At 32.4% G+C, this 21,598-nt stretch overlaps 2 protein-coding genes across 2 annotated transcripts; one reads left to right on the plus strand and one right to left on the minus strand.

Annotated features, from left to right (window-relative positions):
* Nucleotides 1-1,619: 1,619 nt before the first annotated feature.
* LOC145094108 (K(+) efflux antiporter 2, chloroplastic-like) lies at nucleotides 1,620-13,727 on the plus strand. Its single transcript, XM_079032389.1, has 21 exons — nucleotides 1,620-1,787; nucleotides 2,694-4,293; nucleotides 4,408-4,579; nucleotides 4,673-4,763; nucleotides 4,935-5,071; nucleotides 5,462-5,521; nucleotides 5,641-5,760; nucleotides 5,951-6,019; nucleotides 6,105-6,170; nucleotides 6,549-6,638; nucleotides 7,733-7,837; nucleotides 7,907-8,035; nucleotides 8,411-8,620; nucleotides 9,322-9,471; nucleotides 9,759-9,812; nucleotides 9,948-10,006; nucleotides 11,057-11,123; nucleotides 11,246-11,422; nucleotides 12,607-12,663; nucleotides 13,184-13,258; nucleotides 13,339-13,727. The coding sequence occupies exons 2-21, from the start codon at nucleotides 2,768-2,770 to the stop codon at nucleotides 13,459-13,461; spliced, it is 3,537 nt and encodes a 1,178-aa protein (XP_078888515.1). The 5' UTR covers nucleotides 1,620-1,787; nucleotides 2,694-2,767; the 3' UTR covers nucleotides 13,462-13,727.
* A 1,850-nt stretch (nucleotides 13,728-15,577) lies between these two features.
* LOC145094109 (transcription factor MYB17-like) lies at nucleotides 15,578-20,911 on the minus strand. Its single transcript, XM_079032390.1, has 4 exons — nucleotides 20,602-20,911; nucleotides 17,989-18,145; nucleotides 16,698-16,827; nucleotides 15,578-16,410 (listed from the first exon to the last, which is right to left on the minus strand). The coding sequence occupies exons 2-4, from the start codon at nucleotides 18,119-18,121 to the stop codon at nucleotides 15,822-15,824; spliced, it is 852 nt and encodes a 283-aa protein (XP_078888516.1). The 5' UTR covers nucleotides 18,122-18,145; nucleotides 20,602-20,911; the 3' UTR covers nucleotides 15,578-15,821.
* Between the last annotated feature and the right edge of the window lie 687 nt (nucleotides 20,912-21,598).

A 21,598-nucleotide genomic window follows, 5' to 3' on the forward strand; every position in this document is an offset into this window, starting at 1 on the left:
TCAAAGTGGTTTAAACATCAGAGTATTTCCCCATAACCATATCACATAAATCATAAAACATGAGGAGCGGTACGATCACGCCTTCGCCTTGCCACGATCTCCTGAAGTACCTGAAACAAAACACTGAACTGTAAGCCTGAAAGCTTAGTGAGTTACCCCCAAAATACCAACCACACATAAACATACTCATAACATATCACAAATAGAACAACCATGCACATCGGGTCTACTGTGTGACTGGTCTCCCCGCATCGGGCCTTTAGTCCACCTGGTCCACCCTCCGAGTCTAGCCATGTACATTGAGTCTATAGTGTGATTGGTCCGCCCGCATCGGGCCTTTAATTCACCTGGATCTAAAATGTTTTAAAATGAATAAAAATAATTTTCTTCGTAAATGTTTTGATAACGTATTTAACATGTTTTACTGGGAACAAATTCCGCAACATTTTTATTAAAAGATGTATTCTGATTTTATAAAGCATAAACAAAAATCGGTATTTTCTAGCCGTGAAAATGGGGATGTCACAGATATACAATAACATTTTTGGTTATATTGTCGTCCTTGTAAACTTGCTTGCACCAATTCAATATGTATGGACAAATGGAAACAATACAAAACTCATAAACCATGATATATTAACCTTTTTTTGAAATTAGATAATCCAATTACACAAAAAAAAACATTAACCAAATCATAAAGACTACATATTCCTACATCAAAGACTACATCAAAATAAGATCAAATCATAAAGACATTAACCAAATCACAAAGACATTAACCAAATCACAAAGACTACATGAAAATAATGCCACTAGTACATTAACCCTATGACCAAGACCACACTTCCTACATTCAGACACCACATCAAACTCTAATCAACCATGTTTCAAGTAACGAATTGCAAAAAGACCCCAAATGAAGAGAAGTATTAACTGATACATCCTTGTTTGCATTGTAACTTGTTGAAGGGATTATTGGAGCTTGTTCATAGATCTAAGTATCCCAAGTATCACTTCCACCGATCTAAGACGTGTGGGCTCATCAAACCACTCAATCTAACCGTACCTCCTCTCATTACAAACGTATGACCAAAATCACCTTCCAGGGTTGCGACCAGACCACGATGTGACGATAACAAGATCGCAATTTCCACATGCGCATATTAGCATTCTATTGCGTTTACTCCGTTCTTTATAAGTCACAGTGGTCGATCACATTAGGGGGAAGAAGAGAGTAATATACCTCTTCGGATAATTGTTCACAAACAATCTTTTTAGGTGAAATGATTAAAATACCCTCATGTGCAAGCACATGGGACATATTAACGTTGCTTTAGACGGACATCCAACCCGGTTCGCGTCAAAGGTACCATCTAAGGGAAAAAAACTTTCGTAAGGACCACTTTAAGAAAAAATACAAACTTAAATGACCATTCGTTTAATTTACTCTAAAATTTATAAAAAAAAAATAATTACTGTTATCAAATTTATACGAGATACAGTACTCAATTTCCTATTATATTAATCTTGTATCCAACACTCACTGCTGTAATCCGTTTATGTCCGACCCGATTAACAAGCTCAGCCCAGATTTTTAAGGCATCTTTTACTCTTTTAGTATATTCTTTCTTTTTAGACACAACTCTCTCCTCCTCTTCCCCTGGGCCACTGACGTCATCATCCCTTCATCATTTCCATTTTTAACCTAATTTTTTCCTGAGAAAATCCGCCATTGATATTTTTCGAGCTCAACCTTCCGGTCTTACTCCACATGTAACGATCGATCAGTAAGTTTTCACTTCATCTGCACAAACGTATACAGTTCTAACTACACACACATATACATGTTCTTTTAAGTTTATATTTCGAAGTAGAATGTAGAACGGAAGCTTGATTGCGGTTAATTTGTTGATTATTTTAGTGTTTTCTAGAGCATATTTAGCCAATATTGAAGTCAACTTATTAGAAACTAGACATTGGATGATCGAAACTTTTGTTATTCGAACACGAATGAGCTGTCATCTGTACATAATTATTTCGAATTTATATAGACATTTTATACAGATGTCGTTCGATCGATACATATACAAAAATTTGAACTGGAATGTACGATGATAGCTTGATAATTGATTAGCTTTGAGTAGGACATGGTTGTGATGTTCTGTAGGGTACTTATAATGAATTATGAAGTCGAGCTATCAAGAATTGACTTGAAATTTGACATGTCGAACCTATCTGCATATAGACATTCACACATGCAGAAAAAAAGTGGTTGTTTTGTTATTTTTGAGTTGGTATGTAGGAATGATGCTTGTTTTTATATAGAAATTGAGATAGAGTATATGTACTATACTTGAGCATGATTTCTGAATGGATATATATAAATATTAAGTAATTTGTGATTGTGTGTTTTTGTTTATTTTGAAGTGAAATTTGCTTAAGTTACAGTAGTAGAGTTTTTAGGTACATCTGAATTCTAATCCAGTTTGTTTTTTAATATTTTTTTGGTGGCAAATTTGACGGCGATAAGAGATTCAACAACTATTGAATCTTTGACTTATGCTTGAAATTAACTACACATATTGTACAAATTAGACTTTGGATGACTGAAATTTGGATTATTAAGCACATGTATATAGCATGCATGTTTGATTCTTTTCTGAAGTATGTGTGAAATCAATTTGCTTCAACAGGTGAATGATGACACAAAAAGGAGAGTTGGTTCTATCAGTAGTTTATAGTTAGAAAGTGAAAAGGGGAGGTAAATATGGATATTTCATGTAGTTTTCAAATCCGTGGCAGTGAAGGTACTAGTTATAGAGCATTAAAGCAGCTAACTGTGCGCTCAAGGTATGATTACAAATTGTTTGGCAACACACGGCTCGTGTTTGTTGGGCCTAGAAAGAAGTTAAAGAAATTGATTTTGTCTAGTCATAGTGGAGGTGAGTTGAAAAGTTGTTTGTGGAGTTATAGTAAACCGAAATCCACTGTCTGTATACTTAAGACATCAAGAGGAGTTAAAGTAGCATGTCAAGGAAATGATTCAATTGCATATATAGATGGGACAGAGAGGGATGTTGATTTTATTGAGAGTAGCAGTGAAGAGAACCCAACAGGGGACACTAATTTTGGTCCAGAAAAGTTAAATGACGAGGGGGAAGATGAGGAAACAGAAAACCCAAGTGTTGATGAATTAAAGAAAGTGTTGCAGAAGGCACTTAAGGAGTTGGAGATTGCTCAACTTAACAGTACCATGTTTGAAGAAAAGGCTCAAAGGGTATCAGAAGCAGCAATAGCACTAAAAGATGAAGCTTCAAGTGCTCAAGATAATGTCAATTCAACTTTGCTTTTGATTGAAGAGATTACAAATGAAGAGATTGCTGCTAATGAAGCTGTTCAGAGAGCTGCAATGGCACTATCATTGTCTGAGGCTAGGCTTACATTGGCTCTTGATTCGCTAGAAGTTGCTAAAGAAAGAACAAGTATGGAAAATGAAAGTGAAGAAAAAAATTTAAATCCATTGAGAGAAGAAGAGGAAGCTGTCTTTATTGCTCAAGAAGATATAAGAGAGTGTCTTTTGACTTTGGCAAACTGTGAAGGAGCATTGTCTCAGTTGCAGAATAGGAAAGATGGGTTGGAAAGAGAAGTGGAAACGCTTAAAGATCTTGCAAAGAAAGCAGAGATGGAAGCTTTGAGAGCTGAAGAGGATGTGGCAAATATAATGCTTTTAGCAGAGGAAGCTGTTGCTTTTGAACTCGAGGCTACAAAACGTGTTAATGATGCTGAAATTGCATTGCAGAAAGCTGAGAAATTGCTTCCCATCTCCCCTGTGGATACCTCTGAAAGTTTAAATGAGGATTCAATGGGTGAGGATGATAAGGGCATTCAAGGAAATTCTGTGGAGATAATTGTTGATGGATCTATTGAGGGTTCTTCCACCACTGAAGATGTAATAGATAGCCAAATGTTTGAAGAGTCGAGATTTTCTGATGAGAGTGAACAAGAGAATGGGAAACCAAGTTTACCATCTAAAGAGATGGAATATGAGGCAGAAAAGACGAAAAGTCAAACAAAAAAGCCAGAAACACAGAAGGATTTGACCAAGGACACCTCACCATTAAATTCTTCTAAAACATTGTTGAAGAAGTCCTCCCGTTTCTTTTCAGCATCGTTTTTCTCTTCTGCAGAGGATGATACCGAGTTTACTCCTACTTCATTTTTTCAATGGCTAATTGATTCCACAAGATCACAAATACCTAAACTTGTGCTTGGCTCTATGCTTCTTGCTGCAGGGTATAAATTTCTTTCTATTTCAGTTATTTAAAAGAAAAAAAGAACTAGTCACTTACTAATATTTGGTCCTGAAATTCTTTTCCTCTTATCATGTGATGACTATATACATGTCAGTTTTGCTTTTTATGCTAAACGGGAAGAAAGAATCCATCAGCTATTTCAACAACCTGACATTATCACCACAAGTATTGATGAAGTTTCATCAAATGCTAAGCCATTGGTCAAACAAATAAGGAAATTACCAATGAGAGTCAAAAAGCTTATTGCGATGCTTCCTCATCAAGAGGTATGCTGCTGTTTGCCATTTGTCTCAAGTTGGGCAATGAATGTATTTAGTTTTGTGCTTTATGCTTACTGATCTCATGTTTAATCTATTCAGATGAATGAAGAAGAAGCTTCCCTGTTGGACATTCTATGGTTATTACTTGCCAGTGTTATCTTTGTTCCTATATTCCAGAAACTTCCTGGAGGTATATTTATGCTAACATTGTTATATGCTTTATCTTTGAAATTGCATGTCAAAATATCAAATGATCATGTCCCTAAAATCTTGTTTATTAGTTATTATGTTTTTTTTTTTTTTAAAATAAATCTTGATCATGACCTAATCTTTTGATTCTTTCATCTGATTGTGTCTCCAGGCAGTCCTGTTCTTGGGTATCTGACTGCTGGCATCTTGATTGGACCATATGGTCTTTCAATTATACGCAATGTACATGCTACAAAAGCAATAGCTGAATTCGGAGTTGTTTTCTTGCTTTTCAATATCGGTCTTGAGGTTAGTATACCTAAGTCTGATTTAAGTTTGGGGCTAAATACAAGAAATAACAACATACCATCATTTATTTGCTTAGTACAGCATCCTACTTTCATTTTTTTCTACTACAACATTGTATTTTCAGTTTTTTTTTATTGAGGCATTGTACTTTGAAAAATATACTCAATTATAGCAATGCAAATTGCTTTATATTTGAATGGTATTGCTATAATTGAGTAGATTTTTCAAAGTACAATGCTGTAATAGTATGAAATGAAAAATAAAATGGTATACATTGTAATAAACAAATAAATGAAAGTACGTTGCTACCTCTTGCATTTAGCCCTTAGTTTATCTTAAGTTTGTGCATCTGTATCAGAAGAAAGTTGATTAAAACCGTAAACTCTGCAGCTTTCTGTTGAAAGGCTGAGTTCCATGAAGAAATATGTTTTTGGATTAGGTTCTGCTCAGGTAATTGCAAGCATTTGGTTTTTATAATTATTAACAAGCCTAAATCATTATTTGTTTTTTTTTTTTTTTTTTTTTTTTTTTTTTGCATTACTTCCAATATTTAAATCCTTGTTACACAGGTCTTGGCGACAGCTGTTGTTGTTGGAATGGTTGCCCATTTTGTTTGTGGACAGCTAGGGCCTGCTGCAATTGTCATTGGTAATGGCTTGGCACTATCTTCCACTGCTGTTGTCCTCCAGGTAATCACCAGTGCTTTTGTTGGTTGGTTTATTAAAGTACAATGGCTTAATAAGAAAAAAAATGAAAATACAATGCTGTAATTGGAAGAAAGAAATGAAAAGAGAATGCTATAATAAAAAATAAATAAAAGTACATTGCTATTTCTTGCACGTATCCCATTAAGTTAATATCAATCTTCTACTTGTACAGGTATTGCAGGAACGAGGTGAGAGCACATCACGCCATGGACGAGCTACATTCTCTGTTTTACTTTTTCAGGTATGTTTTCTTGCTCATTCTCTCTATCTTAAGAAATCATGCTCCTTTTTATTTTTATTTTTTTGATTTGTCTCTTTTTTGTCAGGACTTGGCTGTTGTTGTTTTGCTGATTCTCATACCTCTTATTTCACCAAATTCGTCAAAAGGAGGGGTAAGTATTTTTATCAACACACACCATTCATTTAATGACTATGCTCTTTAAGTCAAAACCAAAACCAAACCTAAACAATCGGTTTCTAGCCCAGTTCAACTGGATCTGTTTTTCATATGGGCATGCAAAAAAAGTTGAAACCTAACCAAAAATGAGAAATTATGGAAACCAAAAAACCCCGAACTGAACGGAAATATTAAATATTCAAAACGTCTGTTTAATTGAATAAGTATGTTAAAAATTAAAATAAGTAACATGCATTTACGGTTTCCATTGAAAATTTATATATGTTATGATAATGATGTCATATTAAGATACTGTTGGGTTCGGTTTTGAAACAAAAACCCGTAACTAATATGTTGTTTCTTATGCTCTCAGATTGGCTTCCAAGCAATTGCTGAAGCTCTTGGATTGGCTGCTGTGAAGGCACTTGTTGCTATTAGCGCCATTATTGCTGGAGGACGCTTGGTAAACTTTCTATACATTTTATGAAATTTATTACAACATCTGCATTTGATTCTTAACATGATCCAACTTGTACCCTTCTTTAATAATTTCATTTGCTTACATAAGGTCATAACCTTTACTCTCTTAGGGGTGTTTGGTTAGAATGTTTTTGGAAGGAATGGAATCTATTAAACAAATTGGAATTTGGAGGATCCATAATCTGTCACGTGTTTGGTTGGCAGGAAATGAAATGGAATTCAATAATAAAAATTAATATATATTTACATTTAAATATTTAATGTTAATGTGTGTGTGTGTGTGTCTATATATATATATATATATAATTGAATCTTTTACATTAAACAATAATGAAGGTACTTTGGTCTTTTAAAAAAACTAATGCATGAAATTAAATTTCCTTCCGCCATCCCTAGGAATAGTTGAATCCATCGAACATGGAATTTAAAGGATTCCAACGGAATTGATTTCCATCCATTTAACTACCAATGAACCAAACATGGAATGGAATCTTAAATTCCAATTCCGACAGATTCCATCAGAATGAGTCTGCAAACCAGACACGCCCTAGTTCCTACACCCTGATCGAGACCCAAAAAAATTGTTGCATGCTCCCTATAAGATCCCATCTCCAAAGTATAAGATGGGTTAGAGTTAAATGCAAGAAATAACAGCATACTTCCTTTTATTTCTTTACATAGCATCTAACTTCTGTCTTTTTCTACTACAACATTGTATTTTCATTTTTTTTCTCATTACAGTATTTTACTTTGAAAAATCTATCCAATTGTAGCATTGTACTTACAATCTTTTTCATATTACGATATTGTCCTTTTGAAAAATCTATCTAATTATAGCAATGTAAATTGCTTTGTATTTGGATGATATTGCTATCATTGGGTGGATTTTTCAAAGTAAAATGCTGTAATAGGATAAAAATGGAAGTATGATGCTATATAATAAACAAATATATTAAAGTAAATTGCTATTTCATGCATTTAATCCATTATAAGAAAACATGGTCAAAGTATAATGATAGAAGTTTTGATGCATTTTATGGGCAATTGTTAGCTTATTTCCCCTCTTGCTACTTACAGTTGCTTCGACCAATTTACAAGCAAATTGCAGAGATGCAGAATGCAGAAATATTCTCTGCAAATACTCTCCTGGTTATCCTGGGAACTAGTCTCCTTACTGCAAGGGTGAGCACACTTAATTTAACTATCTTTATATTTAAAAAATCATTTTGTCATTCATATTTATTTTCACAGGCTGGGCTTTCCATGGCACTAGGAGCATTTTTGGCTGGTTTGCTACTTGCAGAAACTGAATTCTCTTTGCAAGTTGAATCAGATATTGCTCCATATCGTGGCCTTCTATTAGGCCTCTTCTTCATGACGGTATACCTTCTATTGAACTGAATGCCACATCATCAGTTGTCGGACTGAATGCCACGTCATCAGTTAGTTAGTTCCCTTGTTTGTATCTTGTATAAAAATCCTGAACTCGACATCTCAGGATTCATACAATATAGTGATATACAAACAAGGAATTAACAAACTGACTGATGACGTGGCATTCAGTCCCAATGAATGAAAAACTCTATAATTAAGCTTGTACTTGCACATGTATTCCAAAAAACTCCACAATAGGAGAGTTGACTATTTGGTAGCTTAATATGACCCAATAAGCTCCCTATTGTGGATGTTCTTATCTAGAATTGTACCATTTACAAAAGGAAGGGGATTTCAAAGGACTTGAATTTTTTTTTTCAGGTTGGAATGTCAATTGATCCAAAACTTCTAGTTTCAAACTTTCCTGTTATTATGGGGACTTTAGGGCTTCTGCTTGTTGGGAAGACAATACTTGTGGCTGTAGTTGGTAGGCTTTTTGGTGTCTCATTGATATCTGCAATCAGAGTTGGTCTTCTACTTGCACCTGGTGGAGAATTTGCATTTGTGGCCTTTGGTGAAGCTGTCAATCAGGTATGTAATCTAAGTTGTGACGGGATTGGAATCGAGATTCCATTCCATGGTGTGTATGGTTGACAAATGGATGGAATTCAATTCCATTTGAATCCTGCAAATTCCGTGTTTGATGGATTTACAATTCCTAGGGGAGGCTAAAAGGAATGCAGTTCCGTTCTTTTTTATTAAACGACCAAAATATGCTCGTTATATATCGATAATGAAAAATAGATAAAATATTAAAAAATGATTTAGTTATTTTGTTATTAAATTCCTTTTCTTTTTCTGCCAACCAAGCACATGAGAGATTAGGATTCCTTCATGTTCCAATTCCTTTGATGGATTCCATTCCTTCCAAAAACATTCTTCAAACCCACACCCTCTGCAAACCATTCTTCCCTTTTTATTAAATGACCAAAATAAATACCTCATTATATTTTGAAACTAATAAATTTAATTATTTATATCTACATAAACAAAAGATAATTTAAATACAAATAAAAATTCCAAAATCAATAATTTCTTTTATTATTCAATTCAATTCCATCTTGTTTCCTGCCAACCATACGCTTTTCAGATGACAGATATGATTCCTTCAGATTCCAATTCCCTTGACAGATTTCATTTCTTCCATTATTCCTTTCTTTAAGCCATGGAACTGGATGGAATCATATTATAGTTAATATGTTTATAATTTGTAATTTTATGTTTCTTTTCAGGGTATAATGACTTCTCAGTTGTCTTCTTTGCTATTTCTTGTGGTGGGGATTTCAATGGCTATCACACCATGGTTAGCTGCTGGAGGCCAATTAATAGCATCTCGTTTTGAGCAGCAAGATGTCCGTAGTCTATTACCTGTAGAAAGTGAGGTAATATATAATATCCCAAAAATTACTTTTCCCAAATGTATATATATGTAACTTTATCTTTTAGGGGGAAATTAGAAAATGACACAAAAAGTTGGAGGGAAAGCATTGGACATGGAATTTAGTATGTAAAGTGCTTTTTGAGTGAATCTAGTTACTATATGTCAAGAAGGTTTCAGAAAATGGCATCACATCTGTAGATTTATTTAATAATGTGATTTTGGAAACTACATGGATCAAGTCTTTTGTTCATTTCTAATTTCTTGTAATTTGATGTATCCTATTTTCAGACGGATGATTTGCAGGATCATATCATTATATGTGGTTTTGGACGTGTAGGCCAGGTATATTCTAATCTTAAAATTTTGTTTTGTTATTAAATTTAACTAAAGTTCATAAGATGGACATGAACATGATGTTCGTGACTATTTTTATGTGATGTTTAAATATTTTTATTATAACTTTTTTGGTTCTTTCAGATCATTGCCCAGCTGCTTTCTGAAAGGCTTATTCCATTTGTTGCTCTTGACGTGAGGAGGTATGGAGTTATTTTACTTTTATGTTCCTTAGGTGTCTTCTCTCACCTAACTCTCACACACTTATCACATCTCTTCGTTATTCTTTTTATAATTTTTTTGGTTAACTTTGAGAAATAGCAATGTACTTTCACTGATTTGTTCCACTTTTTCCTATTACAGCATTGTACCTTAGAAAATAATATACACAGTTATAGCAATGTCATCTGAATACAAAGCAATTTTCACTGCTATAATAAGAAACAATAAATAAAAGTACAATGCTACAATTGGGTGGATATTTAATAACAAAAAAACTGATAGTACAATACTGTAATAGAAAGAAATGAAAGTTGGATGCTATAATACACAAATATATGAATGTACATTGTTGTTACTTGCATTTAGCCGTTACCGTTTGTGAAGTGTATAATAACTAGCCTATACTGTTTCTCTCACCTAACTTTTACACTTATCCACATCTCTTGCTTTTTTATAAATTCTTATGCAAGAAATAGCAATGCACTTTCAATGATCTGTTTATAATTGCATCTTTCATTTTTTTTTTCTTATTACAGCAATGTACTTTAGCAAATCTATCCAATTATGGCAATGTCATCCAAGTACAAAGCACTTTTCACTACTATAATAAGAAAAAGAAATTAAAAGTAAAATGCTATAATTGGGTTGATTTTCCAAATTACAATGGTCTAATAAGAACAAAATTTGAAAGTACAATTCTGTAATAGAATGAAAAGACAAGTATATGAAAGTACATTGTACTTTAGAAAATCTACCTAGTTATAGGCTACACAAATGTCACTTAAATACAAAACCGTTTTCACTTGTATGATAAGAAAAAAAAAAAGTGCAATACTATAGTTGGGTAGACTTTTCAACGTATAACAATGGCTTAATAAGAAAAAAAATGTTGTTGTAATAGAAAGAAAGTAAGACACTATAGTACACACAAATCTGTGAAAGTACATGGTTGTTTCTTCCATTCATCCCTTACTTTTTATCAATTATATGATAAGTAGTCAATTGGCATCTAAAATTTCCATGATCACCAGTGATCGAGTAGCAGTGGGACGTGCACTTGACCTTCCTGTATACTTTGGTGATGCTGGTAGTCGAGAGGTGAACCGCACCCAATTTCAATTTCTATCACAACAAAAACAACAACAAAACAAAAACACATTTGTAAGAAATAGCACTGTACTTTCATTGATTTATTTAATGTTTATTGATTGATTTTTCAGGTTCTTCATAAAATTGGGGCAGAAAGGGCCTGTGCTGCAGCAATAACTTTGGATACACCTGGTGCAAATTATAGAACTGTTTGGGCTCTCAGCAAATACTTCCCCAATGTGAAGACTTTTGTACGTGCTCATGATGTTGATCATGGACTCAATTTGGAGAAAGCTGGAGCAACAGCGGTATTTTTCTCTTTACAACAAATACCAACCTACTTTTATTGATTTGTTTATCATTGGCGCATCATACTTTTTGAAAAATCTAGCAAACTTTTTCAAATATAAACCAATTTTCATTGCTATAATTCGATACAAGTTTTAAAATATGTTGTACTAATCGGAATTTATGTCTTAAATTATAGCCTCTATTTTTCATGAGTTTTTTATATTGCTCTACTTTATTCGTTGTTTAGTTATTTGGGCTAAATGCAAGAAGTATCAGGTTACTTTAATTTATTATTTTATTACATCCTACTTTAAGTTCTTTTATATTATAGCATTGTACTTCAAAATTTTATATCCAATTATAGCATTGTATTTTGAAAATTTATTATTAAGATGTTATACTTTGAAAAATGCACCTTGTTATGGTGGTGAAATTGGTTTGTATTTTGATGGCATTGCTATAATTGGGTAGAGTTTTAAAGTTCAATGTCATAATAGGAAAAATGAAAGCAGGATGCCCTAATAAACAAATCAATGAAACTACATTGCTGTTTCTTGCATTTACCCTTAAAGTTATTTTATTTACAAAGAGTAATGCAAGAAATAGCAAAACATTTTTATTGATTTTTTTAATATAACATCCATCATTATACTTTGAAAAATCCACCCAATAATGGCAATGTCATTGAAATACAAAGCAAATTTTGCTGTTATAAGTTATAACTGGGTAGATTTTTTGAAGTATGATGCCTTAATAAGAAAAAAAATGTAAAGTATAACAAAAAGAAATAAAGTAGTATGCTATAATAAACAAATAAATAAAATGACGTTGCTATTTCTTGCATTTAGCACTTACAAAATTAAAAAAATTAAACATGATACAAGGTCATTAGAAAATCAAATTTGTAATTTAATTAAAATCATGACGCTTTCCAAAATTTATTTTTCATTTTTTATTTCCATTCCATGATGAAATGAAAAAAAGAACACTCCCTGTTTGAGGAATGAAAATTAACAAAATGGGAAGAATCACATTGCTTCAAGAAACAACATTTTTCTTTACAATGGAATCAAGCATTCATTCCCTTCCTTGATCTTGACACTTGTCTTAATTTGGGTTTTGTATCATTATTGTTTTACTCTTCCTTTTCATAAAAATCCTTCACACCATATTAACTTTGAGTAAAAAAAACACGATGCAGGTTGTGCCAGAGACTTTAGAGCCAAGTTTACAGCTAGCAGCTGCTGTTCTTGCACAAGTAAGGCCTTGTTTTTTATACATTCCATTAAATGCTATCCGGTTTTTAATTTCAGGTTAAAAAAACCCATTTATCTGCTTTTTTTTTTTTTTTTTTTTTTTTTTTTTTTTTTTATGGAAACTATGATGATAATTCAGTGACTAAATCGATAAAATGGTATACATACATTATGCTTTTATAAAAATCCAAAAGTCAAAAAAATAATAATTGTTTAATTATACCAATTTTCGTTGCTATAATTGTTCGACCTTTTCAAAGTATAAAAAAGAAAGTAGAATGCCTTAGACTTGGTAAGAAAAAAAGCACAATGCTGAATAGAAGAAAAAGGAAGTAGGATGCTATAACACACAAATAAATAAAAGTAGTGTTATTTCTATTCTTGCATCTAGACCTATAAGGGCAAATTTCTAAAAAGTTGGTACTTAATGTTTGATTTTATCTCTAAGTAAATAAAAGTATTCTTATTTCTGCAATAAATGGATCAGAATTCAGAAACATTTTCTCAACTCATTTTTGATAGGCTAAATTACCAATGTCCGAAATAGCTGCCACAATCAATGAGTTTAGAACACGTCACCTCTCAGAACTAACCGAGGTATCAAATCATCCTTTTATTTTTCATCTTTTCTCAAGAAATAAAATGATTTATTTTTAATAAACACTTTTTTTTTTCAGCTATGTGAAACTAGTGGAAGCTCTCTTGGATACGGGTTTTCTCGTGTTGTTATAAAACCTAAATCCCAAACTTCAGATTTTATCGATGATAGCCAAGTCAATGAAGGAACACTCGCGGCATAAATAAAGAAAAAAAAAACTGAAATTTCTAGATGTTTATAGTAAATTTCGCCCCTTAAATACAAACTGTACAGGTAAAGATTTTCTATTCTCACCATTTGGAACCTTCTACCCATATTTTTAGGGTTATTTTGGACTGTGACTTGATTTTGTGGGGGCCAAACTTGATAATAGTTGGATGACGAAATTTTGGATTTGGTGATACGTTTTAATTTGTTAAAGACTTTCGAATTTGGTAATATTCAAGATACGTGGTCAATGCTTTATAATGTGATATTATGATGAAACAGTTGGATAACTGATAATGTACTTTCATGAGATATGGATTATAAAAACAATGGCTTTTGACTTTATACCCTTAATTTTAATTAAAGATAGAAAATCATAATTAAGATATACGAGTCAAAACACATTTTTATATGGATGGATCTTATGGAAAGCCTCTAATCTCTCCTAGGGGGGTTGTCTAACCTTATGCAAATCAGTCATCGACAGCTTTGACGCTTTTTTTTCTCTGTTATACAAAGCACCCTTGAAAGTCGTAAATTCTTGCAAATCTACATAAAATTGGTATTGGGAGTTGGGACTACTTGGTGCAAATTCTGTAATTTTGCTACCGAAGATGAAGATCACATATTCATTCGATGAGCTGTCATAAAATTATTGGGCCTGATGACAAAAAAAAAGCGATGTCCATATAGCTATTTCTCTGATATTCAAATGGGTTTTATAAACGATAAAATCTTCAACCCGGCTTCAAAACACAACACTGGCAAGTGATGTACAACTTTAACATCGGTGGACATTTAAGATGGCAAGAATTGTGTTCGAATCATGTTCTAGAATGTAATACTCATTTGTTTTATTTTTTTATTTGTTTTTTTTTTTTATTTCCACAACTCTTGTCTCCTAGCTTCTTGTTAGTTTCATTTGATATAAATCTTGCTGCCATTTAAAAAATAATATAGACGGTTTTTTTTTTTTTTGGGTGATATAGAATTATAGAAATACTGATACAAGAAGGTTATTTAAAATTTATAATATTTCAAGGAAAATATATAACTATAAAAGCTGTGAAATGGGGAGTTCCATTTTGGTTATATACCAAATTAAGCTATATAGTCTTTCGAATAATAGTATAGTAACTATTGTCTCTTTTTATTCGAACAAACTTTTAACTTTCAAATTTCATGCAATAACTAACCCAGTACAAGTGCTATTCAATTCAACTTGCCCCCAACCTACATGCACCAAACCTCCCCACCACCACCACTTGTTACTTATATATACTTTTGATTAGTTACATACAAAAAAATATTTTTTTTTATCCAATTTTTTTTTTCAGGTTTAAATCTAAAATTTAAAAAAGAATTCAAGAAATCCGTCCAGAGTGATACATTTTCGGTTAGCTGGTTTCCATTTTGACTTTTTTTTCCTCCACAAAATACCCAATATGTTTTTTTTTTTTTTTTCACAGAGGTCTATTGTCATTTTTTCCTATTTAAACTTAGTTACTATTATATTGTGATTTGATGATGAGTTTATGGTGATAATCATGATTAAGATGCTTTTCATGCTTAGATGGTAAATTTTGATTGCTAAATGGTGTTAGGCATTTTACGTACATGTTGCATCTTATGTATGAAGTTTATGGGTGAGAGGATTGTGTGGTGCACTCTTTCCGATGTTTTTGTAGGTTCATCTCTTACACACTTTGCATGTTTCGGGACCTGTTTTATCCCTTATGTCCCTAAGCTTGTCTATGTGGCCCCATACATTTATGAGGTTTTTAAGGTCTATTGAGGACGTTGGTGATTCTATATGAGTTTTCGCTATTGATGTCTTACATGAGAGGTGAAACAATCCTATGGACATGCAAGCATATGAGGGATGAAACAAGGTCATGATACATGAGTGATGAAACAAGCTCATCGCCCCATATACAGTTACACCCCTATTATATACTAAGCTTCTATAACAAAACGTAACTCCTCCTGTCTTCATATAAGTTAGTATTAAGTTAATCGAACACATAATTTAACAACAATCCATAGGCTTTATACATATATCCAAAAAAAGCCCTGGTGAACACAAAGAAAGCCAAAGAAATGCCAAAACGTAGATTAAAAAATTGCTAAATATCATTCATCATCATCATTGGTCCAAAACGGTCATAGCTAAGTTGATAACAGTTAGTTGTTTCACACCTAAGCTCATAAAAGCGTCATGATTATATATATAAAATTACAATACAACGAAGACCTCGTACTCAAATATCTTGTCTTCTTTCATAAAAACTGATACCAGAAGAGAACCTGTCTGAAACGAGCTGTCTGTCAGACAGTTTCTCTTCTAGTTCAACTTTAATTGAAATGTGCTTCCAAGAAGCTCATATCATTTTGACCAGGGAAATCAAAAAACAACTGTAACGCGGTATCCGACGAATCCTCAACTTCATCCGAGCTCGAGGAATGTGTGATTCCAGTGTAGAAATGTCCGCTTTTACCCTCGAATTTCAATTCCGATTCCAATTCCGGTTTGTGTACCGTTTCCATAGTCGTCCCGGAAACCGAGGCTTGTGAAGCCGGACTAGAACACACAACCTTATTCATGCTTCTAAATGAGTTCCCGACTTCGGAATGCCAAATCCGGAGAAAATAGTCGGCATTAGCGGTGTTGTTGATTCTTTTGTTTGTTATCGATGAGCTTAAAAGTAGAGACGATTCCATTGAAAGACGTGCTTCGGCCTCCAGCCTGGCACTCTCCCATTGCGCCATGTGGCGGGTGGACGGGGAGGCCGGTGGTCGTTTTAGCGGGCCCGATATGGCGGTCGGCTCGTGGGTTTGTGGGTCGATTCCGATGGAAAGAAGACGTTTTCGCAAGTGAGTGTTCCATAAATTTTTGATCTCGTTATCTGTTCTTCCTGGTATTTGGGCTGCAATTGCAGCCCATCTGGAAAATACAGATAAAATTTTAATATAAAGTCATAAATTAAAAAATTTATGTTCCCCAAATAAAAACCATAACCATTCAGTAACCCTCAGCAGTTAAATCCCACGCACATTGTCACAAGTCCTTTTCTGACAGTGTGGGCCAGGGCGAGCTGAGGGTTAGTGATGATTGATTATATCAATCCATTTGCATAGCGCAAATAAAAATCCCAATCCACATTGGGATTAAGACTCCAACACTGTGTCCCTTTTGCAGAAAAGGGACAAGGTTTTGAGTATGAGCAGTACCGATTGCCGAGAATGGCATGCAGTTGAATGACGAGTTTTTCTTCTTCGGGGCTAAAGGGACCGCGCTTGATGTCTGGTCGAAGGTAGTTTGTCCACCGGAGCCGACAACTCTTACCACACCGGAGCAAACCTGGAAAATTGTTTAAATAATTAATGAATTTTCTGATATAAAATATATTGGTTCTAATTTTGATGTGCGAATAGTGATAGAATGGACAATACAACAAAAGTGTACTTTCATCCATGTGATGTCAATAAGATGCATTTAAATCCAAGTCTTGATATTATGTTATATAATAATATATAATAAGAGATATGCATCGACCCCACACATTTATTTGTCTGTTTTGTTGATGACACAAAGAGAATATGAATCAATGATTACTCTCTTCAACATAATCCATATCCATACATACAAATAAACAATCTCCTAACACATTTCATGATTTTTTTTTTAACTTTTGATATATACAATAGTTAACTTAATAGTAAGATTACAAACATGTAATTATTATATTAGAAAAAGATTACTAGGTACGTAGTATTTAAAAATATTGATTTACATGTAGATTTTCTAATTTCTTAACCAAAATAATTAAGGATTAATAAAAGTATATAAGATAGAATGATTTTTGAAAATAAAGGTAAAAATTAATTATCATGACTTTAACGAATATTAACCACTAGCAATCTGCTCCACAAAAATGGGTTTTCTGACATTCTAGAGCCATAATAAATACATATTTATTTACTTTTATTTTTCCAAAACTAAGTATTGGGACTTTTGTTATAAAATTTTATCTGCTTCACAATATGAATATGTTTTTCGTTTTTTAGTTGCAAAATAATCAAATTTATCTACTACAAAATTAATTATTACGAGTTAAAATGTTCAATATTCATAAAACTGAATTTTTCCGACCTCTTAAAAAAAAATTCAACAAATAATTAATTTCTTAACTTATAAAAAAAAAATTAAAAACAAAATAAGCATTTTTTTTTTGCATAATCACAAAAATGAAACGAAAGTATATATATGTAAAAGTACCACTTTGCGATATATGATTTGCTCGATTGTTGATTTTTTAAGGTAAAATTCAGAGGGAGAAATTTTGAAACCAAAATCGAAGCAAAAAATGGAGGTGAATAACTGAATATCATATCTTTCGATCATTTGATTCTTTTAAAGATTTTGAAATCAAAATCGAGTAGAATGCTATGATCTTCGATCAAAACAAGTTTAACCTAGATTTCATGGATAAAATAGCGAACGAGATAAACAGAAACACACCAGCGAGTTTTGGTAGAGATCGCCAGCTTCCATGGCCGTTCTTCTTGATATACTCAATCAACAGTTCGTCTTCTTCTTGAGTCCATGGCCCTCTCTTCAATCCTGTCTTCTCACAACAAGGTGCTCTCCCCATTTTCAACGACTCTTAATCAAAACCCTAGAAATTTAAACCGAATCAATGTACATATGTAGGGGAAGAACTAAGAAGAAGAGTATATATGATTTGAGCAATAATTATGGAGAGAGAGAGAGAGAGAGAGAGAGAGATATGGAGATTTGAGAATGAATTTGAAAAGAAAATGTGTGTTGGTGTGTGTGGGGGAAAAGACATGTCAAGAGAAGAATCAAAATCTCAGGTACGACGACCGGCGAATTACATGCCGACACTATTTGCATTTATTGATCGTATTTATATATCTCCCTCTCTCTCTATTATCATATTATCTTCAAGAGTTTTGCAAAACACGATACAGAAACTATGTATCAGCATATTTGGTAATCGGCCTTCATTACAACGACGACAAACCGGTTAATAATTTAGGAGGTCGTATTAAAAACTTGTAACCAAATCATTTATAAAGGAAGTTTTTTTTATTTAGAAAATGTTTGGACTATATATATAAAATATCCAAGTAGAAACAAAAAAAAAAAAGTTAGAAACCACTTCGTAGTTATTAAACTGTGAAAATATGTACAACCTATTAAAATGAATGTGTGTCATAATCGTAAATAACACTAGATCATTGCAGTTATTAAACTGCAAACTAAGTTAACTCACAACTATTTAAACTATGAATGCATCTCAATGATTTGGTGTTTTTTATAAGAGAAAATTACAAAGCTAATCATTTTCCTTAAATACTTTTTAGTTTTTAGTCAAAAATTAGCATTTATTGCAAACTAGCCACCGAAATCGTAGGTGATTAAGAAAACCTACGGTCAACGCATGGTTGACTATAGTCAATGTTGTGTTGACTATTCTTTTCGAGCAATGGACTATTATTTCGTGGGGCGTCTTCTGTATCAGGGCTGTTAGCCACAATATAAAAAGTTGAAAATTTCGTTTTTGCTCATTTTTTGTATTTTTTAACTTAAGAAAACTCTTTCAATGAAGCCTTCAAAGAACGACTATATATTCTTTCGAATCTTGGACTTTTTTTTGTTTTTTCTTATTTGCGATGAGATTCAATACATAGGGTTTAGCTTTTTTGGAAAAAATCGAAAAAATAAAAACAAAACCGTACGCTTCATAAGATACCTACGATGCACAAGCAGCCAATGCACAAAAACGTGCATTGATTTACTTTTACACCGTAGGTTTCTTATGAAGCCTACAGTTTTCGTAATTTTTCCGTTTTCTCTTTTTTTGTTTGTATATCGTATACAATAACATATAGTTGTGATGCGGTGATTTTTTTTACAAAAAATGCAAAAAAAAAGGGAAACCGTAGGTTTCCTAAGAACCTACGATGTACAAGCAATCAATGTATGTTTTGTGCATTGACTGTTTATACATCGTAGGTTCTTATGAAACCTACGGTTTGGGAAACGGTAGACTTATCAAAGGATATCATAGGTCATTTAGAAACCTACGGTTTCATATGGTATTTTGAAAAAAAAAATCTTATATACTTATACATAAACTGTAGGTATTAGGGCGAAACAGTAGGTGATTTGAGATACCTACAACTTCAATGACTATTTTGGAATAGTTAGTATTTTTGGCTAAAAAGTAATAAATAATTAGTAAAATTGGCAAGTTTAGTCATTTTTTTTTATAATAAGTTTCAGCTTAATGATTTGTATTCACAATTTAATAATATGTGAATTTTGTTCCTAATCTTAATTTTTTTTTCTTTTTTTTTATTTGAACAAATTGAGATGTTAGACAAAATTCATAACAAAATTTAAAACTTACGTCAAAAATTTAAAATTAAACTATGACACGCTTTACCGGTATAGTAGAGGTGGAAATGAAAAATATTGTTTTTCATTTATAATTAGTTAGATTTGTAGGCAACTTAATGTCAAACGTTAAAAATAGTTGATTTTTTAATACAATTTTAACCTAATAATTTAACCGTTATCATTTTTCTTTATGGTATTATTTGCAATGACACAAATCTAGTTATATGATCCTTAAACATTGATCAGTTTTATTATTAATCGACACAAAATAAATTATATGATCCTTAAATACTTGATGATAAATAATTCATCAAACAATAAAACCTAATTATTACAATTTAAAATAATAACTCAACTTGTTTTTTTTTTCTCTAAATGCAGAAGAACAATAATGGCTAAATAATTTTTGGTTATTATTTTTCGAGATCAATTAATTGTTCTTTTGAAAAACCCTAGGAGATAGACATGTTGAACCAATACTTTTTGCAAATAAAAAGCATTGAAAAACTGAATTTAATGTGTTGCTTCCTCTTTTACAAGCTTCCGCCCCCATCAGTTCTTACAAATCGCCATTAAATTCATGAATAGCACTTGATAATAATTGCAAAATTAAATGCAGTAGAGAGAGAAAACAACGATATCTAGAGAGAGAGAGAGAGAGAGAGAGAGAGAGAGAGAGAGAGAGAGAGAGAGAGAGAAACTTACTTGAAGTTATAATAGTGATAATAGGTCGTAAGAGCTGAATACGCAAAGCAACGAGGAGAAATTTTGCAGGAAGGAAGCATTAATAGCGGAGACTGGATTCGAAAACCAAAAAGACACAATATATATTATTGTGTGTGTGTGTGTACGTCAGTTGTGTTGTCGCTTCAAATCATACATATACATACATGTATGTATTGTATGTATATGTGTATGTAAAGATATTGTAAGTAGAGGTTGCAGAGGAGGGAAAGAGAGCATTAATGGCGATGATAGCATTTAATTGGAGACTGAGCGGAAGGGAAGGACCAAGGGGGCCATCAGCCATCTACATTCTACACCTAAACATACATTCCGTATACACATGTAGGCACATGTAGAGTAAATAACTAAATGTATAAGTTTTAAGAGAATATAACAAATTAATACATTTTGGTTGTTTTTTATGGTCTAACGATTATAAATAAAAGAAATTCTAATAAGTCAGGGACATACCTATTTGGTGTTACGGGTGACACGGATAACCTTTTAAATTTTATCGTTAAGTGTAAAATTTAGTGTAAATTCGTTAAAATCCGTCACGAATCATTTGGAAATCTGTCAGAAATAAGTGTAAATTTAATGTAAATATGTCGGTGTAACTCTTTTCTGACGGAAACTGCTATTGGAAAATGAGTTTTTTTTAGTATTTTTTTATGTATCCGTCACTAATTCAAGCTTAACAAACTAAAACTATATTGGTTAGTTTTATTTACTATAACAAGTTAAAGTAGTCATATTAGAATAAAATTGTTGAAGTTGATTGGATCTGTGAAGGATTCACGAATACTAAGATAAAAAATGGTTAAAATATCATGCTTTCATGTAATTTTCTTTAATTAACATTTTTTCTATGATGATCGTATTTATACATACAAACTCCTTTTTTTTTAACCTTTCATTTGTTTGATCAGTAGTTAGATCAATTCTCAACATTTTTATAGTTCTCAAGAATATTCAT

The sequence above is a fragment of the Lactuca serriola genome, chromosome 3 (genome assembly GCF_051521515.1).
Source record: "Lactuca serriola cultivar US96UC23 chromosome 3, Lser_US96UC23_V15, whole genome shotgun sequence".
In the NCBI taxonomy this organism is placed as follows: domain Eukaryota; kingdom Viridiplantae; phylum Streptophyta; class Magnoliopsida; order Asterales; family Asteraceae; genus Lactuca; species Lactuca serriola.